This window comes from Pongo pygmaeus, chromosome 9, assembly GCF_028885625.2.
Source record: "Pongo pygmaeus isolate AG05252 chromosome 9, NHGRI_mPonPyg2-v2.0_pri, whole genome shotgun sequence".
NCBI lineage: Eukaryota > Metazoa > Chordata > Mammalia > Primates > Hominidae > Pongo > Pongo pygmaeus.
Genome location: NC_072382.2, coordinates 130,805,890 through 130,827,083, shown reverse-complemented (window position 1 = coordinate 130,827,083; position 21,194 = coordinate 130,805,890). Strand labels below are relative to the sequence as shown.

The 21,194-nt window shown below is 36.7% G+C and overlaps 1 protein-coding gene and 1 non-coding gene across 8 annotated transcripts in view; both read left to right on the top strand.

Annotated features, from left to right (window-relative positions):
- ARHGAP32 (Rho GTPase activating protein 32) overlaps nucleotides 1–21,194 on the top strand; it is a 317,966-nt gene that overhangs the window by 287,842 nt on the left and 8,930 nt on the right. For all 7 annotated transcript variants that reach the window (XM_063671615.1, XM_054438141.2, XM_054438140.2 and 4 more), the window contains 9 exons: nucleotides 6,297–6,399; nucleotides 7,760–7,904; nucleotides 8,346–8,428; nucleotides 12,438–12,545; nucleotides 12,813–12,958; nucleotides 13,526–13,721; nucleotides 15,364–15,509; nucleotides 17,555–17,626; nucleotides 20,151–21,029. In XM_063671615.1, the coding sequence (XP_063527685.1) occupies nucleotides 6,297–6,399; nucleotides 7,760–7,904; nucleotides 8,346–8,428; nucleotides 12,438–12,545; nucleotides 12,813–12,958; nucleotides 13,526–13,721; nucleotides 15,364–15,509; nucleotides 17,555–17,626; nucleotides 20,151–21,029 (1,878 nt within the window). The remainder of the gene's footprint in view (nucleotides 1–6,296; nucleotides 6,400–7,759; nucleotides 7,905–8,345; nucleotides 8,429–12,437; nucleotides 12,546–12,812; nucleotides 12,959–13,525; nucleotides 13,722–15,363; nucleotides 15,510–17,554; nucleotides 17,627–20,150; nucleotides 21,030–21,194) is intronic.
- On the top strand, nucleotides 1,112–1,215 carry LOC129009102 (U6 spliceosomal RNA). The gene has a single exon (XR_008492644.1). It is a non-coding gene; the product is annotated as a U6 spliceosomal RNA (small nuclear RNA).

The window sequence follows — 21,194 nt, the reverse complement described above, 5'->3', positions numbered from 1 at the left end:
CAGCAGGGTGGCTCACGCCTGTAATCCCAGCACTTTGGGAGGCTGAGACAGGCGGATCACCTGAGGTCAGGAGTTCAAGACCAGCCTGGCCAATATGGTGAAACCCTGTCTCTACTAAAAATACAAAAAGTGACCAGGCATGGTGGCACATGCCTGTAATCCTAGCTGCTCAGGAGGCTGAGGCAGGAGAATTGCTTGAACCTGGGAGGTGGAGGTTGCAGTGAGCCAAGATCATGCCATTGCACTCCAGTCTGGGCAACAAGAGCGAGACTCCATCTCAAAAAAAAAAGAAAAAAAAATGAAAGAGACTTTTCCAGTTTGTCCTGCCATGCTCATTAGCTTTCAAATATCAATTCAATTTTAGTTGTACTTAGAAGTTTCAGTTATATTTCCATTCTTCATAAGGATGATAGGGGAGGTCAGAGGCTATTATATCACTTCTGTCTGAAAAATAGCAGGTTAAACTACAGTATTCATCTGTTCCCTAATTATGATAAAATCTATTTGAGTGGAACAGAGTTTTTTGGTATCACTGATTTTTTATCATTGATTTTTTTGTAGAGGCAGTGTCTCTACAAAAAATTTTTAAAAATTAGCTGGGCATGGTGGCATGTGCCTGTGGTTCCAGCTACTTGAGAGGTTGAGGTGGGAGGATCTCATGAGCCCAGGAGGTCCAGGATGCAGTGAGCCATGATCACACCATAGCACTCTAGCCTGGGCAACAGAATGAGACCCTATCTCAAAAAAAAAAAAAAAGACTTCATATGTATTGTCCATGACCTATAACCACAGTTATATCATATGTGTGTATATATTTACACATACATATATATAGAGAGAGAGACTATTTTAAAGTCTAAATTAAAACAATTAGAATTGATTATATATTTTAAACTCTAATTAGAATAAAATGAAGAAAAAATGATTATATATTATATACATAATTGTGAGGAGAGATGAGACACATACAGTATATATAATATTGATATATATCATATATAATTGTTCTTTCTCAAAGTTTAGACTTTAATATAGTGTCTTTACCCTAAATAAAATTAACCTTGCACTAGATTTTTCTGAGAAGGAAGCTCATATCAAAATTACGTTTTATGTGCTTGCTTTGACAGCACATATACTAAAATTTGAACAATACAGAGATAAGTGTGACCCCTGCACAAAAATGACACACAAATTCGTGAAGCATTCCATATAAAATAAAAATTTTTTTTAAATTATGTTTTGCTAAATGGTTAATTCTCTGAATATTTCCTAGTGAAAAATCAGCTTTATAGGGAGATTATCCTATTATACTTTCTAAACTTCTGAGTACCTCTCTTTTGGAGCAAGTGACAAACTTGACCTGTGTCTTCTGTACAAAGTGTTGTAAGAAATCACATAGGAGCCTGACAAGGCAGTTGTCTTTTTATTCTTTATGTGTGGTCCCTGCTGTTCAATCAGGATGATCATACAGAGTTTTTTAGCTATCACAAACCAGTGTTTATAATTGAGTGTATTAAACATTATATCACAGTTATTTGTAGAACTGATTGTTTTAAAATCTGCCCACATAGTACTTTTTTTGAGCATAGATTCTACTAATTTGTCATTTACTTTGGCATCCTTTTGTTTTGTTTGTTTTGTTTTGTTTTGATACGGAGTTTTGCTCTTGTTGCCCAGGCTGGAGTGCAATGGCACAATCTCAGCTCACTGCAACCTCCACCTCCCAGGTTCAAGCAATTCTCCTGCCTCAGCCTCCTGAGTAGCTGGGATTACAGGCACCCACCACCATGCCTGGCTAATTTTTTTTTTTCCCTGTATTTTTTGGTAAAGACAGGGTTTCACCATATTGGCCAGGCTGGTCTTGAACTCCTGACCTCAGGTGATCTGCCTGTCTCAGCCTCCCAAAGTGCTGGGATTACAGGCATGAGCCACTACCCCCAGCCTACTTTGGCATCCTTAACTATAGCTTTAAAATGTTGTATTGTTGTTGTTGTTGTTGTGATGTTAATTTCTTTTTCTGGCATCATTGATTTTTTCATAAGACTTAGTATTTTTTTTTTTGCTGTACATATTTAAAACTGAATTTCATTAAAAGTTTGAATTGAGATCACTAAAACAAAATAGTGAGAGGTTTATAGAAAACTAGGTAAAATTATGTTTGGTACAAAATATTACAAATATTTTGAAACCTTCGGAGAGGACTCTCTGTTGCCTGAACATATTTCTATGTTGTATTATATGCACAAAATTTTAAATCAGAGCACAGTAGGAAAAAGCGAGACCCAAATAACGCCAGAAATTAATCCTTTAGGTAGTCATATTAGGTAGAATGATGATGCACATTCTAATAAGTAATACTGTACTCATGTCCCTTTAGCCTGGAAACCACCTCCCTGAAACTGGAACTCAGCTTTTTCATCTGTATCTGTAATGCTTTCATGATGCCTGGAAAATAGAAGAGACTTAGTAAATACATGATTGATGAGTGAGTGAGCGAGTGAATGAATGAAGAGAAAAGAGCAGAAATGAAACTGTCAAGAAAAAAAAAATCAAAGATCAATTCTTGTCATACTTATATCCTACTTCTTTTAGCCATATTCTAATTTTAAGGATCATTGATTTTAATTTAAATATGCACTTCTTACTCTGTTGTCATATGATGATATTTTAAAAACGAAGAATGTAAAATCAAAGTAAATCAGAAGTGTGTTATGTGAGAATGTGGGAATGATTCTGAAAGTCATACCGTCTTCTGGAGGAAACATTTTGGAGGTTTCTAATGTTACATTTTGACTGGGTCATTATTCGGTGTGCATTTGGCTGGTTTGTTAGATGGTTTGGGGGTAGCTAGTAAAGTGCCTTTTTTTAAAACTAGGATTTTTTTACAAAACATAATATATTGGATTCTTATATTGCTTTCCTACTCTTTTACGAAAAAATAAAACAGATCTTTTCTCCTTTTTTCTTCTGACATTGTTTTTCAGTTTCTGCTCTCTTTTCTTCAAGATTCAAGTTTATGCTTTTCTTTCATTTTGCCACCTATTTATTTAAATGATTCATTTGTCTCCCTTAAACTTACAAGTTATAGTTATGTAATTTTATTTATTAAGCTCATTATGTGATTGTTGTATAGACATTCAGTCCTACTCAGGGAACACAAAATATAAGAAAACGATTCAGATGCTTGCCATGAAGTACTAGGTGTGTAGAGACTTGGTCATGTTATCAGGAAAAGACCTAATTCTCCATATTTTCAATGTTTTCCTACTTATTTGGAAGAATAAACAGATATGAATCTAATAACACACAGATATACACATCCAATGAAAATTACCGATACTTTTTTTTATAAATGTTAGCTTATTTTTATGAAAAATTTATGTGTGCTAGGAGAGCCTGATAATATGGAAATAAAATACTGTGCTCTGAAGGGTTTTTCTTGAAGACAAACCTTTTGTGTACCTGGGTGAATTACCATGTTAATTTGGAGCATATATAATGAGAAGCATCTTCTCAGTGCTTTACAGGAAAGAATTTTAACTATTTTCCTAAGTAATGATGTTAATTATCCCAGTAATCTCTAAATATATTCCCTTTGAAGCAGGTGACTGAAATTTTCTAGCCCCAAATTTTATTATTCCACTTCCAGTTTTTAGAATTGACACCTAAGACACCAAGCTTATCATTGGTGGGACAATATTAGAAATGGAACCCAAGCTTTTATAAAGATGCTATGTATTTTGCATATCATTTCGACACAGAGGTTGCTTCTAATATCAATTAAATCCACAAGAAATACTCAGCAATTCTACCTGCCCTTCATCTTTACTACATAACCATAACCTTTTCTTGTTACTGAAAGTCTTGAATTTGAATATTTTTAGAGGCAGAAAGCATGTAGTTGAAAATGTATTCATATAAATGTAGTTCCATATGAAAACTAAGGTTCCTTCCCTGCTGACTTGACCAGATAATGACTGTTTCAGGCTCTCAGGGCACTGGTAAATTAATTCACTTGCTAATTTTATACATTGTGTCAGGACAGTGTTCCTGAGTTTTAAATATACAAAGATGAATGATGCATGGTTTTGCTCTTGAAGAGCCCGCAGTCAGAAAAGGGTAATAGTTGTATAAACAAATAAATGATAATTTGAAATATTGTTCTATGAGCACATAGAACACAGTGCTCAGCCACCTCTACTTGTGGGTATTCAATGAAGGCTCACTTAAGAGTGATAGTTTAGCTGGATTTTGAACAATAGCCAAGAATTTTTTCTATATGAAGAGGGTTATGGGAGAGAGTCCAGCTAGAGGAAATTGTTTTGTGAAGAAGTCATAGGATGGTTGGTTTGTATGGCAAAAGGTAACACTTCACTAGGCCTAGAGTTGTGGAATACGGAAATACAATAATAATTAAGTGTAGATTGTGAAAGGCCTTCTCTGCCAGGCAGTGTATTGCAGTAGTTAAAAGCATTGGCTCTGACTGGATAAAGAAAATGTGGCACATATACACCATGGAATACTATGCAGCCATAAAAAAGGATGAGTTCATGTCCTTTGCAGGGACATGGATGAAGCTGGAAGCCATCATTCTCAGCAAACTATCACAAGAACAGAAAACCAAACACCACATGTGCTCACTCATAAGTGGGAGTTGAACAATGAGAACACATGGAATAGGGAGGGGAACATCACACACCAGGGCCTGTCGGGGGGTGGGGGGCTAGGGGAGGGATAACATTAGGAGAAATACTCAATGTAGATGACGGGTTGATGGGTGCAGCAAACCACCATGGCACGTGTATACTTACATAACAAAACTGCACGTTCTGCACATGTACCCCAGAACTTAAAGTATAATAAAAAAAGATATATGTATGTGTGTGTGCGTGTGTGTGTGTGTTGAATAAAAAACAAAACAAAAGCATTGGCTCTTACTTGGACTGCCTGAGTTGGAATCTCTCACTTCTGCCAGTGTTTCCTGCCTGCCCTTGGGTAAAACTTACTCTAATATACAATTTCTTCTCTGTAAAAATGGGAATATATAGTACTTTCCTTGTAGGATTTCTCTGAAAATCAGAGAGTATCCATTGTAAAGTACTTAGCCTGGCATATATTTAGTACTCAATACTATCAGCTGCTGGTTTTTGTTTTTTGATTTTTTTAATCAGAGATAAGGAGGTTAAGTTTTAAATGTTGTTATAGGATCTGACAGAATTTAAAGATGGATTGCAGGAAGGACAACAAAAGTCAGGAAAACCAAGGAAAAGTTGGTTATAATAATAAAGGAATGACAATATACTGTTAATGAAATACATTCACTGAAATTACCTTATTAAAACATCTTATTTCTTTCATTTGCCACTCTGAATATTTCATCTCTAGTATAGTAGCTCTTTGCAGACCAAATTTTCCAAGCATTTCTTTTCAAGGATTTTAACTAACCCTATCAAATGATTATACTAAAGTCTGTAAACTCATCAATCTGCATTGCAAAACAACTAATGTTAAATTCTCAGCTATTGTAAATGTTTGAATGGTTATAAAATGTTTTATCATATATTTTGAAAATTCTGTTCTATACTGCATGCCCCAGCATAGCTGTCCAGTGTGTATTCATGGAGCTAACCAGAGAGAGTGCCCTTTATTATGAGCTGATAATATAAAGTCAAAATGTCAATAAAGTTAATGTAGGTATGGCCAGGAAGTTACAAGATTCCATCTATTTGAAATTGCCTTGGGCTTTGCATTATATTGGTGTTTTGTTTATTGAATAAAGTCAGAATTTGCATTAACTATGAAAATATAGAAGATACTTTTTTAGAAGCAAAACTTTGTAGCACTTACAAGCAATTATGTTGTTGGGATAAGCATTTAACTTTATATATTCATTTGCTATATATGAAAGTCAGCTGAACAGCTGTATTTCTTAAAAATCTGGCATGGTGTTAGGACTAAACAGTTTACTTTACTGTAATGTGTAACTGTAACATGATCTAAATGAGTCTACTGCAGAAGAGAGACTGTCCTAATAATGTATGAACTCTTTTACTCACTTAAATATCATGACATAGAACCAGTCTTGATTATTCAGGAATTAGTTATCTAATTTAGGTGGGAAATTAAGTAAATATACCCTCATCATTTTTTGTAGTGGATTAATTTTTGCCCCTTTAAACTTTAATTTACAAATTTTATTTTATAGCTTTTGTAAACTAAGACAATCTTATTTTTTGGCTACTTTGGTTCCAGTGAATACTACCAATTTCATCTGTTTCTTTACAAATTCTCTTTAGTGCCGCAGGTTCTTCAAAGCTGCACAGCATTCATTGAGAGATATGGCATCGTGGATGGAATCTATCGCCTTTCTGGTGTTGCCTCCAATATCCAGAGACTACGGTAAAATCTTATATGGCACTTTTTCACTCCTACTTAGCTAATTAAAATGAAAATATTTTAAAACGGATTCACTTACTTTGATAACCTATTTTCATTAAAGATAATTTAGATAAAATAGGAAATAATATCCATGTTATTGTCTCTGTATACTTTTCTAAATGGCATTTTTTTCATCTGTAGTATCAGAGAACCATGCACCTTAATCTCTTCAGTACTTGTATTTTGTCTCTTTATAGTGTTTGAAGATTTTAGCAAATTGAGTTTGAACCAATGACAGCCATGAGAGATAAAATTTGCATTATAATAGAATTATTCTTTAGGTGTTAATTAAAATGGATGGGAATGGAACATTTTCTAATCTCCTTTGACCCTGATTCTGTGTTTATGTTCAAATATGCATCTCTACATATTTCACATCCTCCCCAAATCTTCTCTGAGACAAAAACAGTGACAAACTCTGTGCCTGCAATATTTTATTTTTGCTTAATCTCTTGGATTCTAGACTATTCTTGATATGCCATTACCCTTTCTTTTTTACTGTAGTACATGGTAACTGCCATTATTCTGTAGAGATTTTAATACTTTAACAGATCACAGAGCCCATCTCAGTTTTGGGAAATACATGCTTGGAAAATACATAAATTAGTTCTTGTACTAAAGACAGTTTCAGTCTTCAGTTTAAGACAAAGTAAATCTCATATTCATATTGTACACACACATTAATCCTCTAGGTAGATGATAAGTGGTCTCATGCCTGTGGATGAATATTAATTAACCTCCTGGAGAGTGAGCTTAATCTGCCTTACTATTCTGTGTACAACTTTTATTTTACTCATTCTAATGATACAGATTTTCCTGCCTATTAAAATTTGTTGTTAGCTAGGAATTGCTTTATGTCGTTTCTGACTTTTTTATCCTGCCTCGGGAAAGCATTTCTGTGTTGTACAATTTGTATCTGAGGAATTTCTGTTCATAATTGTTCATCGATGAGTTGCCATTCAACACTAGTCTCTGGAATTGCCAAAATATTGGATATTCAAGTCATTAGCAATTAGGAGTCCTGTTTTCAGACTGTTGTACTATAAGAGCTGTTCATTCATATGTATCTCAGAGGCTATTGTCCATTTTAGTATTAAAGCTGTGCCCTTAATTTCCACATAGAAAGACATCTGTCTTGTACTAAGACATCCAGTTGTTGCTGAAGTCCAAACACAACTTAAATGAAATATAATTAATGGAAGATAATAGCAACTCACTGAGATAGAGCTGAACACTTTTGGAGCTTATGCTTTCTGTTTTTAAGACACATATTTGCTCTCCTCAATCAAATGATTTGCTTGTCCTCTTCTGTCTACGTCAGCCATGAATTTGACTCTGAGCATGTCCCCGACCTGATGAAAGAACCGTATGTTCAGGACATCCATTCTGTGGGCTCCCTGTGTAAGCTGTACTTCCGGGAACTCCCAAACCCTCTGCTTACCTACCAGCTCTATGAGAAATTTTCTGTGAGTACAGGCTACTTTTGAATCTAATTCTTTGTGGAACTTTGCTGTGCTTTTGTTCAAAACACATGAACATTGGTTTGGTCACATGTAAGAAATAGTTCTGTGACTGAAATGACTCCTTAAAAAAACAAATATTGCCAGCTAGTCAGTGGTCTTTGCTGTTTTCACATTGTCATTCTTGTGCTTTCTGACTTTGAGCTGCTAGTCTTGTCACCCTTAATACTGATGACCATCAAGCCTTTTTAAAATTAGTTTCGTAGATCTCAGTGTTCACACTGTGTGGAAACAGTTGACTTCCTTAATACGATGTTGTGTTTCCTTGCCATTTCGCATCCAAGAGCAAAGCAAGTTGATCTCAGAGTGAAAATTGAATTGTAAGTGAAGAACTTTCATTTTTACCAACAGAGCTCACTAGTTTATTTTGTACTGTGACTGTTCTAGGATGCAGTTTCAGCAGCAACAGATGAAGAAAGGCTGATAAAAATCCACGATGTCATCCAGCAGCTCCCCCCACCACACTACAGGTCAGCCACAGTGGGTAAATACCAGGCAGAGGTAGAAGTCGGTTGACCTATAAACGTTTTTTTTTCCTTTGGTTTTCTATTTAAACTTCCTTGGAGTTCTAATTAAACTTCCATTTCATACACACACACACACACACACACACAATATGTATGTGTACCTATATATATATGCGTATGTTTATGTGTAGATATTCATTTGTCCTTAGATCCCCAGGGCCTGGCACACTGCTTAGCATTCTGTAGGCACTTAAAGGTTGAATGAATGAATGGATGGACAAAGGGATGGCTGACTAAACTTGGGGGTTTTTTGTTTGTTTGTTTTAATTTCTTCTTTAGTTTTATTGTTGTTGCTACATTTTAAAACCTAATTTGATTTGTGTGTTAGTTTGGACTCTTGGAAATAGTTGTCGTTATGTCTGAGAAAACCAGAATAAAATTGAAGGTTACTTTGCCAGTTAGAAATAGAAAACAGTAGAAACTAGATTCTAGTATGCAAAGAAACAAAAGATACATTTTAAAATTCCAATTATTGACAAGAAATTAAATTCAGCAGATGTTCTGGTAATATGCAAATTCAGTAATTTAATTTTTTTTCAAAATGACATTGCTTATATATATATTTCAAAAATCAGCACTATAGGCCAGGCGTCATGGCTCACACCTGTAATCCCAGCACTTTGGGATGCTGAGGTGGGTGGATCACCTGAGGTGAGGAGTTCGAGACCAGCCTGGCCAACATGGCGAAACCCCATCTCTACTAAAAATACAAAATTAGCCAGGCATGATAGCGCGCGCCTATAATCCCAGCTACTCGGGGGCTGAGACAGGAGAAGCACTTGAACCTGGGAGGTGGAGGTTGCAGTGAGCCGAGATCGTGCCACTGCACTGCAGCTGGACAATGAAGCGAGACTCCATTTAAAAAAAAATTCGAATTGTAGTTTCTGTTTAATGTTTATCACCTTTGCACCATCATAAACGTCAAAAAATCATAAATCGAACCATTGTAAGTTGGAGACTATCTGTATACAATCTTTCTAAAACATAAGGTACTTGAGGTCATGAATTCTGTCTTGTTTATCACTGTATTTCCAGAATAGAGTCTTGCAGATAGATGTTCAATAATATACATTGCATATGTTTTATATCTTCTGTACACTATTTTATAGCTTTACTATAGATACTTATATGTATATATATCCTAATATTATCCTCTTTGCCTGTCTTCTAATATATATTATATTACTTACCATGTATGCCCTACCTGGATTTTATACCTTGCCTGCTATTAATATGTACATGTATATCTCCTGCTTTATAATGTATACAATATCTTGTGTAACTCTTTTCTTCACTATAACTTATATGTGTGTGTATCTCGTTCTTTATATATCTTTTGATATAGACTTTTTATCCAAAATTTTAACATTAACATTTCTGAATTCCCTAGATGTTCTTGAAAAGTGTAATTTTCCATCATGTTCTCTCATTTGGATATGCCATGTTATTTAACCTTTTATAATTTGCATATTTAATCTACATGTATGGTGGTATGGGGTGTTTTCTGTTTCCTTTTTTTTTTTTTTTTTTTTTGAGGCAGGGTCTCACTCTGTTACCCAGGCTGGAGTGGTGCAGTGGCACAATCTTGGCTCCCTGCAACCTCCACCTCCCAGGCTCAAGTGATTCTCCCACCTCAGCCCCCTAAGTAGCTGAGACCACTGGCACACACCACCATGCCCAGCTAATTTTTTGTATTTTTGGTAGAGTTGGGGTTTTGCCATGTTGCCTAGGCTGGTCTCAAACTCCTGAGCTCAGGTGATCCACCCACCTCAGCATCCCAAAGTGCTGGGATTACAGGTGTGAGCCACTGTACCCGGCCTTCCTTTTCCAATTTTGAATATTACTATGAGGGCCATCCTTTTACATGGAATCTAGATTATGTTTTTTATTACAGGATAATGACCTGGCAGTGAAATTCTGGAAATCTAAATTATTATTCTCAATATTAGACAACAATATCCAAATTACATTCCAGGTTGCGAAGTTTTATACAATTCGCACTTTCATCTGCTGAATATAAAAGTGCTCATTTTGTGGAATCCTGACTAAAATTCTACATTAACTTTTAAAAACATCTTTATAATTAGATAGGCAAACCAAATAGATGTCTTTGGTTTTTTAAATTTGCAATTCTTATAAAATACATTTCTGAAGTTCTTTAATCATTCCCTTCATTCACCTTCCTCAAGTAATAAAATTTTACATGGTTTTCTTTTCTTTTTTTTTATTTGGCTGATGAGCCTGACTTTATTTTATTTTATTTTATTTATTTATTTTTATTATACTTTAAGTTCTAGGGTACATGTGCACAACGTGCAGGTTTGTTACATATGTATACATGTGCCATGTTGGTGTGCTGTACCCGTTAACTCGTCATTTAACATTAGGTATATCTCCTAATGCTGTCCCTCCCCCCTCCCCCCACCCCACAACAGGCCCCGGTGTGTGATGTTCCCCTTCCTGTGTCCATGTGTTCTCATTGTTCAGTTCCCACCTATGAGTGAGAACATGCGGTGTTTGGTTTTTTGTCCTTGCAATCTAAATACATTTCTCAAGCTTCTCACCTCTATGTTATACCCAGGCCAGCCTCACGGCGGTTTGTCTTCCCTTAATTGTATACAGGAGAGACAGAGATTACCATTTTAATTGTAAAGCAACTACAATGCTCTTGAATGCACAGGCACTTTGGAGCCGCTCTGACCTTGATTTGAAATGCAGCACTGCCACTGCTAGTCTGTGGAACCCTGGCAACCTTGACTTTGGCCTCGGTACAAGGGGAATGGTAGTTCTGTGCTTGTTAGAGCTATTATGAGAATTAAATGAGACTGCTGGTAAAAGCCTTTTGAACAATGCCTAATGCCGAGTCTAACTATTATATTCCTTTTCCTCTCGAATTCATGTTAGGCCCATCTGAATCTTTGTGGCTCAGATGTAGACCACATTTTATCTTTCATTACTGTTTCATATAACACAGCCTTATATTTCTGTCTCCCATTCATTGTCCCCTTTTTTTTTTTAAGACAAGATCTCACTCTGTCACCCAGGCTGGAGTGCAGTGGCATGATCACAGCTCACTGCAGCCTCAACCTTCCTGTGCTGAAGCAGTCCTCCTGCCTCAGCCTCCTGAGTAGCTGGCACTACAGGCATGCACCACCACACCCAGCTAATTGTTTTTATACTTTTTGTAGAGATGGGGTTTCACTGTGTTGCCCGGGCTGGTCTTGAACTCTCGAGTTCAAGTGATCTGCCTGCCTCAGCCTCCCAGACTGCTGAGATCACAGGCATGAGCCATCACATCCAGCCCATTGTCTTTAATAGTTTTACTCTGGGTACTATTAGGTAGGACGCTTTGAGACATGCTAGGTGATAGATAATACCTCTGTGTGTGCATGCACACACACACACACACACACTTGGCACTTACCTGGTTTAACTTACATTTAAGCTGATCATGTCTTGTTTTCAAAAATACTCTTCCCTATTGTTTAATCTCAATATATATGGAATTGTTTAAGTAAAGCAAATTTTAAGTAGTCAACATAAACCAGAATATGAGGATTTGAATTAGGCTCTTTATTTCAAAAGCATATCCTTTGCTCAAATATTCTCCCCTTGATGCCTATTGGAATTTTTCTTTTAACTGTTTTTAGGCTTTTGAGACATTACTGTTCTCTTTCATAGGAGTGTTGAAATCCTTTCCTGTTAGTATGTCTGCTGCAAGTAGAATGGCATAACTTCAAAATATTATTTGTTCCAGAAACTAGCTTTGGTGGAAGATTCACTTCTAATAGTAATATTTCAACCTGTTAAGCAGGAAAAAAAGTTTTCTTGGGTTTGTATGGTCCCTTTCTTCATTTTGCTATTGCAAACTTAGAAATTAATTAGCAGGCTTTTATGTTCTGTACTGCTGCATCATGTTTCTTTCTGTTAATATGTTATATTTTATTTCCAGAACACTGGAGTTCCTGATGAGACACTTGTCTCTTCTAGCTGACTATTGTTCCATCACAAATATGCATGCAAAAAATCTAGCAATTGTTTGGGCTCCAAACCTGTTAAGGTAATTTGCATTTCACTTATTAATTTTAGTAGAACTAATCCTAAATAAAAGGCTGATTCATTAGTGTTCCTTAAGGAAACTTTTAAAAGATTAAACAAATCTGTTCTTTTTATTTGCATCTCCCTAAAACAGGCAACTGGGCCTTAGCTAAGGGACAGTAAAAGTATGATTTCTTCCTCTGTTTGTCTGAGATTTACATGTTTAAAAAAAGAGGCCCTTTACGACTGCTATCTTTACAACTCTGTGATGAAAATGTTTACCTCACAGATCAAAACAGATAGAATCTGCCTGCTTCAGTGGAACAGCAGCTTTCATGGAAGTGAGAATTCAGTCTGTGGTTGTTGAGTTCATCCTGAATCACGTTGATGTGCTCTTCAGTGGCAAAATCAGCATGGTCATGCAAGAAGGGGCAGGTACAGCTCAGATGGGTTCTTTCCCTACCAGGAGTGTGTGTCTCAGCTTCCAAAGAAGTGGAAAACCATGCATTTCTTATCGCAACAAAAAAAAACATGTCACTGGTATAAGGCAGCTAATAATATATGGCTGTTTACCAAAATGCACAATTTGACAGTTATTTTGTGTGTATATAGTGAATACTACATATTAGACCTATTGTGATCTAAGTTCATGACACTTTAAGAAACTTGTCATTCATTATTGATGTATGTTAAAGTATAAAATGGAACAGGAGAAGAAAAATTGCTTCCAAAACTAAAAATATCTGAGTGATTGATCACCTTTCCTCGTATCTTTTAAGAAAGGAACACAGTTATTAAACGGTTTTATATGTATGTATGTGTGCCACTGGTATGTCCCCTTCAGTTTTTCATTTAATATAAAGCACTATGGTTTTTGCTGTTTAAAATACTTGAAGAAGATTTGAAACAACAGATAGGTAGATAGATGGAGAGATAGATACTAACAAATTGAATACACTCATGTAGTTAACTCTCTTCATCAGCTTCCTTTTCTTTTTGAAGCTTCTCTATCAAGGCCCAAGTCCCTCCTGGTATCCTCTCCATCCACCAAACTGCTGACATTGGAAGAGGCCCAGGCACGAACACAAGCTCAGGTCAATTCTCCAATTGTGACGGAAAATAAATATATCGAAGTAGGAGAAGGACCTGCTGCACTTCAGGGGAAATTTCATACCATAATTGAGTTCCCACTTGAAAGGTAAAATTTGTTAAATCCTATTTTAGGATATGATTTTCATAGCTGTGTCCTATTATTTTCTTTTAGTTTGCTTTTAATTTTGTATTTTAGTATTACTCTATTGAATTCTAGGCTAGTCCCAGAGAAACCTGTTTATTCGAATATGGATGATACTTACCACTGCATGGGGAATGATGCAAATGATTCTTGCTTTACAACATCATGTAATTTTATAAAAGAAGAACATCAGTGGTATAGGGAAAATTGTTGGGAAAAATAAGGATATACTGTCACTATATAGGGTTGATTTTTCTCTCTGAACTATGTTGTTTATAAATTTGTTTAGAAATAAGCTGTGTTGGAACAGTTTGTTCAGAAACTCAGGAATGGACAGTGACTTGTTTGGCACTGGTTTCACATTAAGGTTAGAAGAGATCAGTAGTGTGGTCTCCCGGCCAACAGCGTCAGCATCACCTGGTGATAATTGCTGGAAGTGCACATTGTGCAGTCATCCAGTCACACCCCAGACCCACTGAATCAGAAACCCTGGGCGTGGGACCCAGCAACTGATCGTTCATCTAACTTTCCAGGTGATTCTGATGTCTGCTAGGACTTGGGAACCACTGCAGCAGTTCACTCTTTCAATGTCCCTTCCAGCTCTGAAATTCTGTTACTCTAAAGAAATGATAATAACATGGTTTCTGTATCTTCTTTACTAGGTTATAGTAGGAAGACTAATGTATGTAAAAGTTATTTTTGATGTCTCTGCTACTCCTTTGGCTATTACACATGAATGTAAGGATTTTGATTCTCTGGATTGGGTAGTACTAATATAACTTTAGAATTTGTTCTTCCCGTATTTTAGTAGACTCCTCTAACTTCCTTTCACTTCCTGTGACTAAAAACATTCTATCAACAAAAAGTCGGAACAAACTCTTTTACTTTGTCACCCTGAGTTTGTCTTTAGCATCTTGATTTTATATTCTAGTTCCATAATTTACTCAAAGATTTATTTATGGAGTAGTAGTTAAGAGAGTAGATACTGGGATGTAGATAGGCCTGGGTTCCAATTCTGACTCCATCATTTAATAGTTTTATAATGTTAAAGAAGTTATTTGAACTTCTTAGTGTCATAATTTCCTTGGCTGCAAAATGAGAATAATAGTACCTACCTCATGTGGTTGTATCTGATTTAAAGGAGATATTACATATAAGGCAGGTAGCACGGTGCCTGGCATTCAGTATATGTTTGTTATTATTCTTAATCCTTGTCTTCTTTGTTTGCCTTTATTCTCTACTCACACCTAAAATCATTTTCTTTAACTGTGTATTATTTTTGGACACTTAATATTTCCTATTCCCAGATACGTCTTATTCCCACTTATTTTGCAGTTTGTGAGGTTGGATCCAAATATGAAGATATGTATAAAAATGATCTTTGTGAAAATAGTTACTAGTACTAAAATCCGCATGTTTAATATCCATTTTCTGCTTTGGCTGCACTGTGTAGAGTGTGCTGTCTGGAAGGTGGATGTTTGCTTACTGTTTCACTTATGCCTCTCCAGGCTGTTTGGTTCTTTCTGTCATGTGTTCATTTCTTTTCTATAAGAAAAGACAGACCCATGGCTATCTTAATGTTGATTGATTATTTTCTCTTTCATAGAAAGAGGCCTCAAAATAAGATGAAAAAGTCTCCTGTGGGTAGCTGGCGTTCCTTTTTCAACTTGGGGAAATCATCATCTGTTTCTAAACGAAAGCTGCAGCGGAATGAGAGTGAGCCTTCAGAGATGAAAGCCATGGCTCTGAAGGGTGAGTGCCTGGGAGATGCTCACTTCTGCTGCTGTCATGATGGTCTTCGGTTGCTCTGGGCACGTTCTTCACATAGTGTTATGATCTGCTTCCATAACGTGTTCACAGTTGTGTCACACATACAGAGTGTCTTCTCTCACCAATTCTTTATTTCTAAATTGAAAAGTAACATAAATTATATGTAAATATGTAGAAGTACACAATTTCTTTTCTTAGGGAAACTATATAGATTATATATAGTGTAAATGTGATTAAATTCACATATACCTTGTATATTGTTGTAAATAAATACTGCTACAGTGTCTAAATTTATTGATCTGTATTTTTACAGATCTAAAAAATTTCAAAACTGTTTCAACGTAACTTTCAAGTTTATAACTCTTTTAACTAAAGAAGGTATTTTTTATTAGGTGTCTCATTAATAGAGTATCTTATTAGATCAAATAAATCTATTACTGTCGAAAAACTACTCTTTTAAAAATAGTTTAAAAGCCATATTCGATTAACTTCTGAATCTAGGAAGGATAGTAGTACTTTCTTCTTAGGTAATGTTAGAAGTATAATGTTCAATTCATTTAATTCGTCATTCAGTTTGCAATCGTGTAGAGCATGTGCTAGCTATTTTGATAGCAGGCTCTGCAGATAGAAAATTAAGGTAGTACCTCTGCCTTCCAAGTCAAATTGGGAAGTCATACATGTGAAAAAGTAAATTTTAACGCAGAATCATAGTTATCGAAATAGTGGTTTAGGCTAGGTACAGTGGCTTACACCTGTAATCCCAACACTTTGGGAGGCTAAGTCGGGAAGATCGCTTGAAGCCAGGAGTTCAAGACCAGCCTGGGCAACAAAGTGAGGCCCTGAATCCACAAAATAATCATAATAAATTGCAAATAAGCAAGGCTAGGTGGCACACAACTCTAGTCTCAGCTACTCTGGAGGCTGAGGTAGGAGGATTACTTGAGCCCAGGAGGTTGAGGCTGCAGTGAGCTATGGTTGTGCCACTGCACTCCAGCCTGGGTGACAAAGCGAAATATAGTCTCTTAAAAAATAAAAGAAATAGTTACATGAGGTAGTTATGGTAGGAATTGTCAACTCTTGTAGAGGAGGGGCTAGTGGTTAGAAAATACACCTTTGATGTGGGTTTTCAAGGAGAAGTAGGGATTCACCTAACTGACAGGGGACTAAGAATGGTATTTCAGGAGATGGGAGCGGAGTGAAAAGCCAGCTGAGGGCTGAATTCTGGAGAGAAGCAATGTTTAAAGGTGGGAAGGGAAGAACTGTCACGAGAGGAGAGTAAAAAGAGATGATTATAAAGGTAGGCAGAGAAAAAAAGAGATGCATGCTATCCTCAGCAGGGGAGGAGAGGGTTAAAAAGAAAGTGTTCGTAGTGCTGCCAAGGGGTTAAAGAGGATGAAGATATTTAGCGAATAAGATTCACATATGTATGTAAAGTTGCCTGTGTTAGTATCCCAGAGTTCCTGTAACAAATTACCACAAGTCAAGTGGTAAAAAAAAACACAGAATTTTTTTCCCTCGTGGTTCTAGAAGCTCAAAATCTGAAATCAAGGTATCAGCAGGGCTGTGCTTGCTCCAGAGGCTCCAGGGAAAAATCCTTCCTTGCCTTTCCAAGCTCCTCGTGGCTCCTGGCATTCCTTGATGTGTGGCAGCACCCTCCAATCTTTGCCTCCATCTCCACATGGCTATCTCTGTGTTTTCTTACAAGGACACCAGTCATTGGGTGGAGAGCCCACTCTAAATCCAGCATAATGTCATCTCAAGGTATCATATTGGTCTTTAGGAAATGTAAAAGAAAGAAGCATCTTAGTTAATGTCTATGCTCAAATTCATAATCCTTTAGAAAAGAGATTTTTCACAAGGGAAACCATTTGAGAACAGTGTAACACATATAATAGAGTACTAAATTGCTGTCAAAATGTACAGCTAATCACTCTCAAAAGTTTAAATGTATCAAGAAAACACTAATCCCATTAACCACATATGTAACAAATAAGAAATCTTCACACTATTTGTTTTTTATTCTTCAGGTGGCAGGGCAGAAGGAACCCTCCGTTCAGCTAAAAGTGAGGAGTCTCTTACATCTCTCCATGCAGTTGATGGTAAGACTAAAAGCATCAGTCAATTTATTCTGTAATATATTGCATAAAGGAATACTGCAATTGAGTATATTTTTATATATCTGTGCTTAATAAATAGGCTATTAACTCATTTCTTAGGAATACTAGTATCTATTTAGTATTATTCAGATTAAAATTCACTGGTGCTTTCACATGGTAGCAGTCTTTAATCTTTTCATTTTTGGCATGACTGCTATTCAGTTTACATAAAAGTAGCCAAAATATTTCAAGTTAACCATTTATATTTATTAATGTCTAGTGAAAACTTGTGTTATTACTGTTTCCTTTAGATTTTACAATGGGAGCATAATTTTATAAAGTGTATAATTAAGCAGTTTTGATATTTAGACCAGTAGTCTTTTGTCTAGCAAATGGCTTAACCTGGTCTTAAATTTCATAGATTGGATTGATTACATGTGGTCCTCAGTTACAAGGATAATTAGTACTTGGAGAAGGCAACTTAAAATAAATCTTTGGCCAGACGTGGTGGCTCACGCCTGTAATCCCAGCACTTTGGGAGGCCAAAGATGGGTGGATCACCTGAAGTCAGGAGTTCCACACCAGCCTGGCCAACGTGGCAAAACCCCATCTCCACTAAAAATACAGAAGTTAGTTGGGCGTAGTGGTGGGCGCCTGTAACCCTAGCTACTTGGGAGGCTTAGGCAGGAGAATCGCCTGAACCCAGGAGGCGGAGGTTGCAGTGAGTCTAGATTGCACCACTGCACTCCAGCCTGGGTAACAAGAGTGAAACTCTGTCTCCAAAAAAAAAAAAAAAAATTTTAAATAGGGACCCAAATTTCATGGTTAAGAGTGAAAAGAGGTTTGACTGCAATGTAACTTAAAAAACAAAACTAAAAAATTGTGCAAATAAGTTTATTTTCTCTTTTATTTAGCAAAAGTTGGATTATGGTTACATCTATGCACTAATTTTTAGAATAAAGAATTCAATGTCAATTTGGAAGAAGCTATTTTTTTTTTATAAAACCGTGTAATAGCATAATAGGACATTCTTCACTTACTTGAATTGAGTTTTGCCATTGCAGCAGAATTATAAAGAAAGTCCTTTTAAAAAAACTAACCAAGAGCTACATTGATTTCCAAAGGGCTTGTCTTAATCCAGTGATACTCAAGAGCAAGTGAAATCTTGCTCTTTTGAAATATCCTGAAGTATCATCATCTTGGTCAGCTTTCTCATCTTCATTTAATAACACTTCTAACTGCCAGATCCTCACTGACCAATGGCTTTGCTTTGATTCCAGAAATTCTTCCCCATCACTTTATCTGAGTGGCTGACATCATATGAGTTTTCCAAGATTTTCAATTAAACTAGTCAAGATAACCTACAAAAACAATGCAGCAAGCTAGGTGGATACTAGTGTTAAGCAGAAGATATTTGTAAGGAATTAATTTTATGGGTGATCAGTACATTTGTGAATATATATATATATATATATATATATATTAGACAGAGTCTTGCTTTGTTGCCCGGTTTGGAGTACAGTGGCGCAATCTTGGATCACTGCAACCTCTAACTCCCGGTTTAAGTGATTGTCTTGCCTCAGCCTCCCGAATAGCTGGGACTACAGGCGTGCACCACCACGCCTGGCTAACTTTTATATTTTTGGTAGATACGGGGTTTTGCCACTTAGGCCAGGCTAGTCTCAAACTCCTGACCTCAGGTGATCTGCCCACCTCAGCTGCCCAAAGTGCTGGGATCACAGGCATGATCCGCTGTGACCGGCCAATATATTTATATTTATTAAGATAGTTTCTGCCTCTTTAAATTACTTTTTAACTATGGCAATTAAAATAATCCTAATAGAATAGAGAGTTTCTTTTTTACCAGTGGGATATTTAGCAACATCGTAAAATTATGTAATACTCTCTGCCACTCTTGAGAACTCTGCTTGGGAAACTTAAAACCTATTCTTAAAGAAAAAAATGAAGTTCTTGTTTAGTATCTGAAAGGAATTTTTTACTAAATATACGTAAATACTTTATGGGATTGTAAAGATTTTTTAATTGAGAAGTTTAATTTATTTAGAAATTTGAATATTGTAAGGATGTTTCCCCACAAAAAAAAATCCATTTTGCTATTATAGATTCAAAATGCCACTCTAAGTGATTAATTCCACCTCATAAGTCATATGAGGACCAGTGATAAAATAAGACATAAAGAAATGAAAAACTTGCCCAAAGTCACACCAAGAATCAGTGTTGGATTAGTAATAGAATCCAAGCATTCTGAGTTCTTTTTCCTCTCCAGACCATGAAATACTGCATTCACCCTCTGATTCTATCACGTGTTTGCTATTTAGCATTTGGTTTTGGAGTTCTATTATCTCAAGTTTAAATGATCTGTGTGCGCTCAAAGAATTTTCAGAAAATGAGAAGTAACACTTCCTTCACCTGGATAGTAAGTTACTGCTGTGCTGAGTAGGTGACTTACCACAGCATTCTGTATCTAGGATGTTCTTACTTTGACATTGTTATTCATTTTTTCCAGGTGATTCTAAGCTCTTCCGACCCAGAAGACCCAGATCTTCCAGTGATGCACTGTCTGCCTCTTTTAATGGAGAAATGCTGGGGAACCGCTGTAACTCCTATGATAACCTGCCTCATGACAATGAGAGTGAGGAGGAAGGAGGGCTGCTTCATATCCCAGCCCTTATGTCTCCTCATTCAGCTGAGGATGTTGACTTGAGCCCACCAGACATTGGAGTAGCCAGCCTGGATTTTGATCCAATGTCATTTCAATGTAGTCCTCCTAAGGCCGAATCAGAATGTCTGGAGAGTGGTGCTTCCTTTTTAGATTCACCAGGATACTCCAAGGATAAACCAAGTGCCAATAAAAAGGATGCAGAAACAGGTGGTAGCCAATGTCAGACTCCAGGAAGCACAGCAAGCTCTGAACCTGTTTCTCCTCTTCAGGAGAAACTGAGTCCATTCTTTACCCTGGACTTGAGCCCGACTGAAGAGAAATCACCTAAGCCATCCTCCTTTACTGAAAAGGTCGTCTATGCTTTCTCTCCGAAGATAGGACGGAAATTAAGCAAATCACCTTCTGTGAGCATATCTGAGCCAATTTCAGTGACCCTACCACCACGGGTGTCAGAAGTCATTGGTACAGTCTCAAATACCACAGCTCAGAATGCATCATCTTCAACCTGGGACAAATGCGTTGAAGAAAGGGATGCCACGAATAGATCCCCCACCCAGATAGTAAAGATGAAAACAAATGAGACAGATGCCCAGGAAGCATATGAATCTGAAGTCCAGCCCCTGGACCAGGTGGCTGCTGAAGAAGTAGAATTGCCAGGGAAAGAGGATCAGTCTGTCTCAAGCAGTCAGAGTAAGGCTGTAGCTTCTGGACAGACTCAGACAGGTACCGTTTGTTTTCCTCCATTCTTTCTTTAAGTTAAGAGGGATCTTCAATCCTGTGTGCCATCTGTGCCTTTTAAAAGAGAAATTTGTCCACAGCTAGCTTTTAATCAAAGAGAATGCTTTTCTGGGTGGTGCTGATGGCTCAAAGCCCTAAATTAAAAGCAGT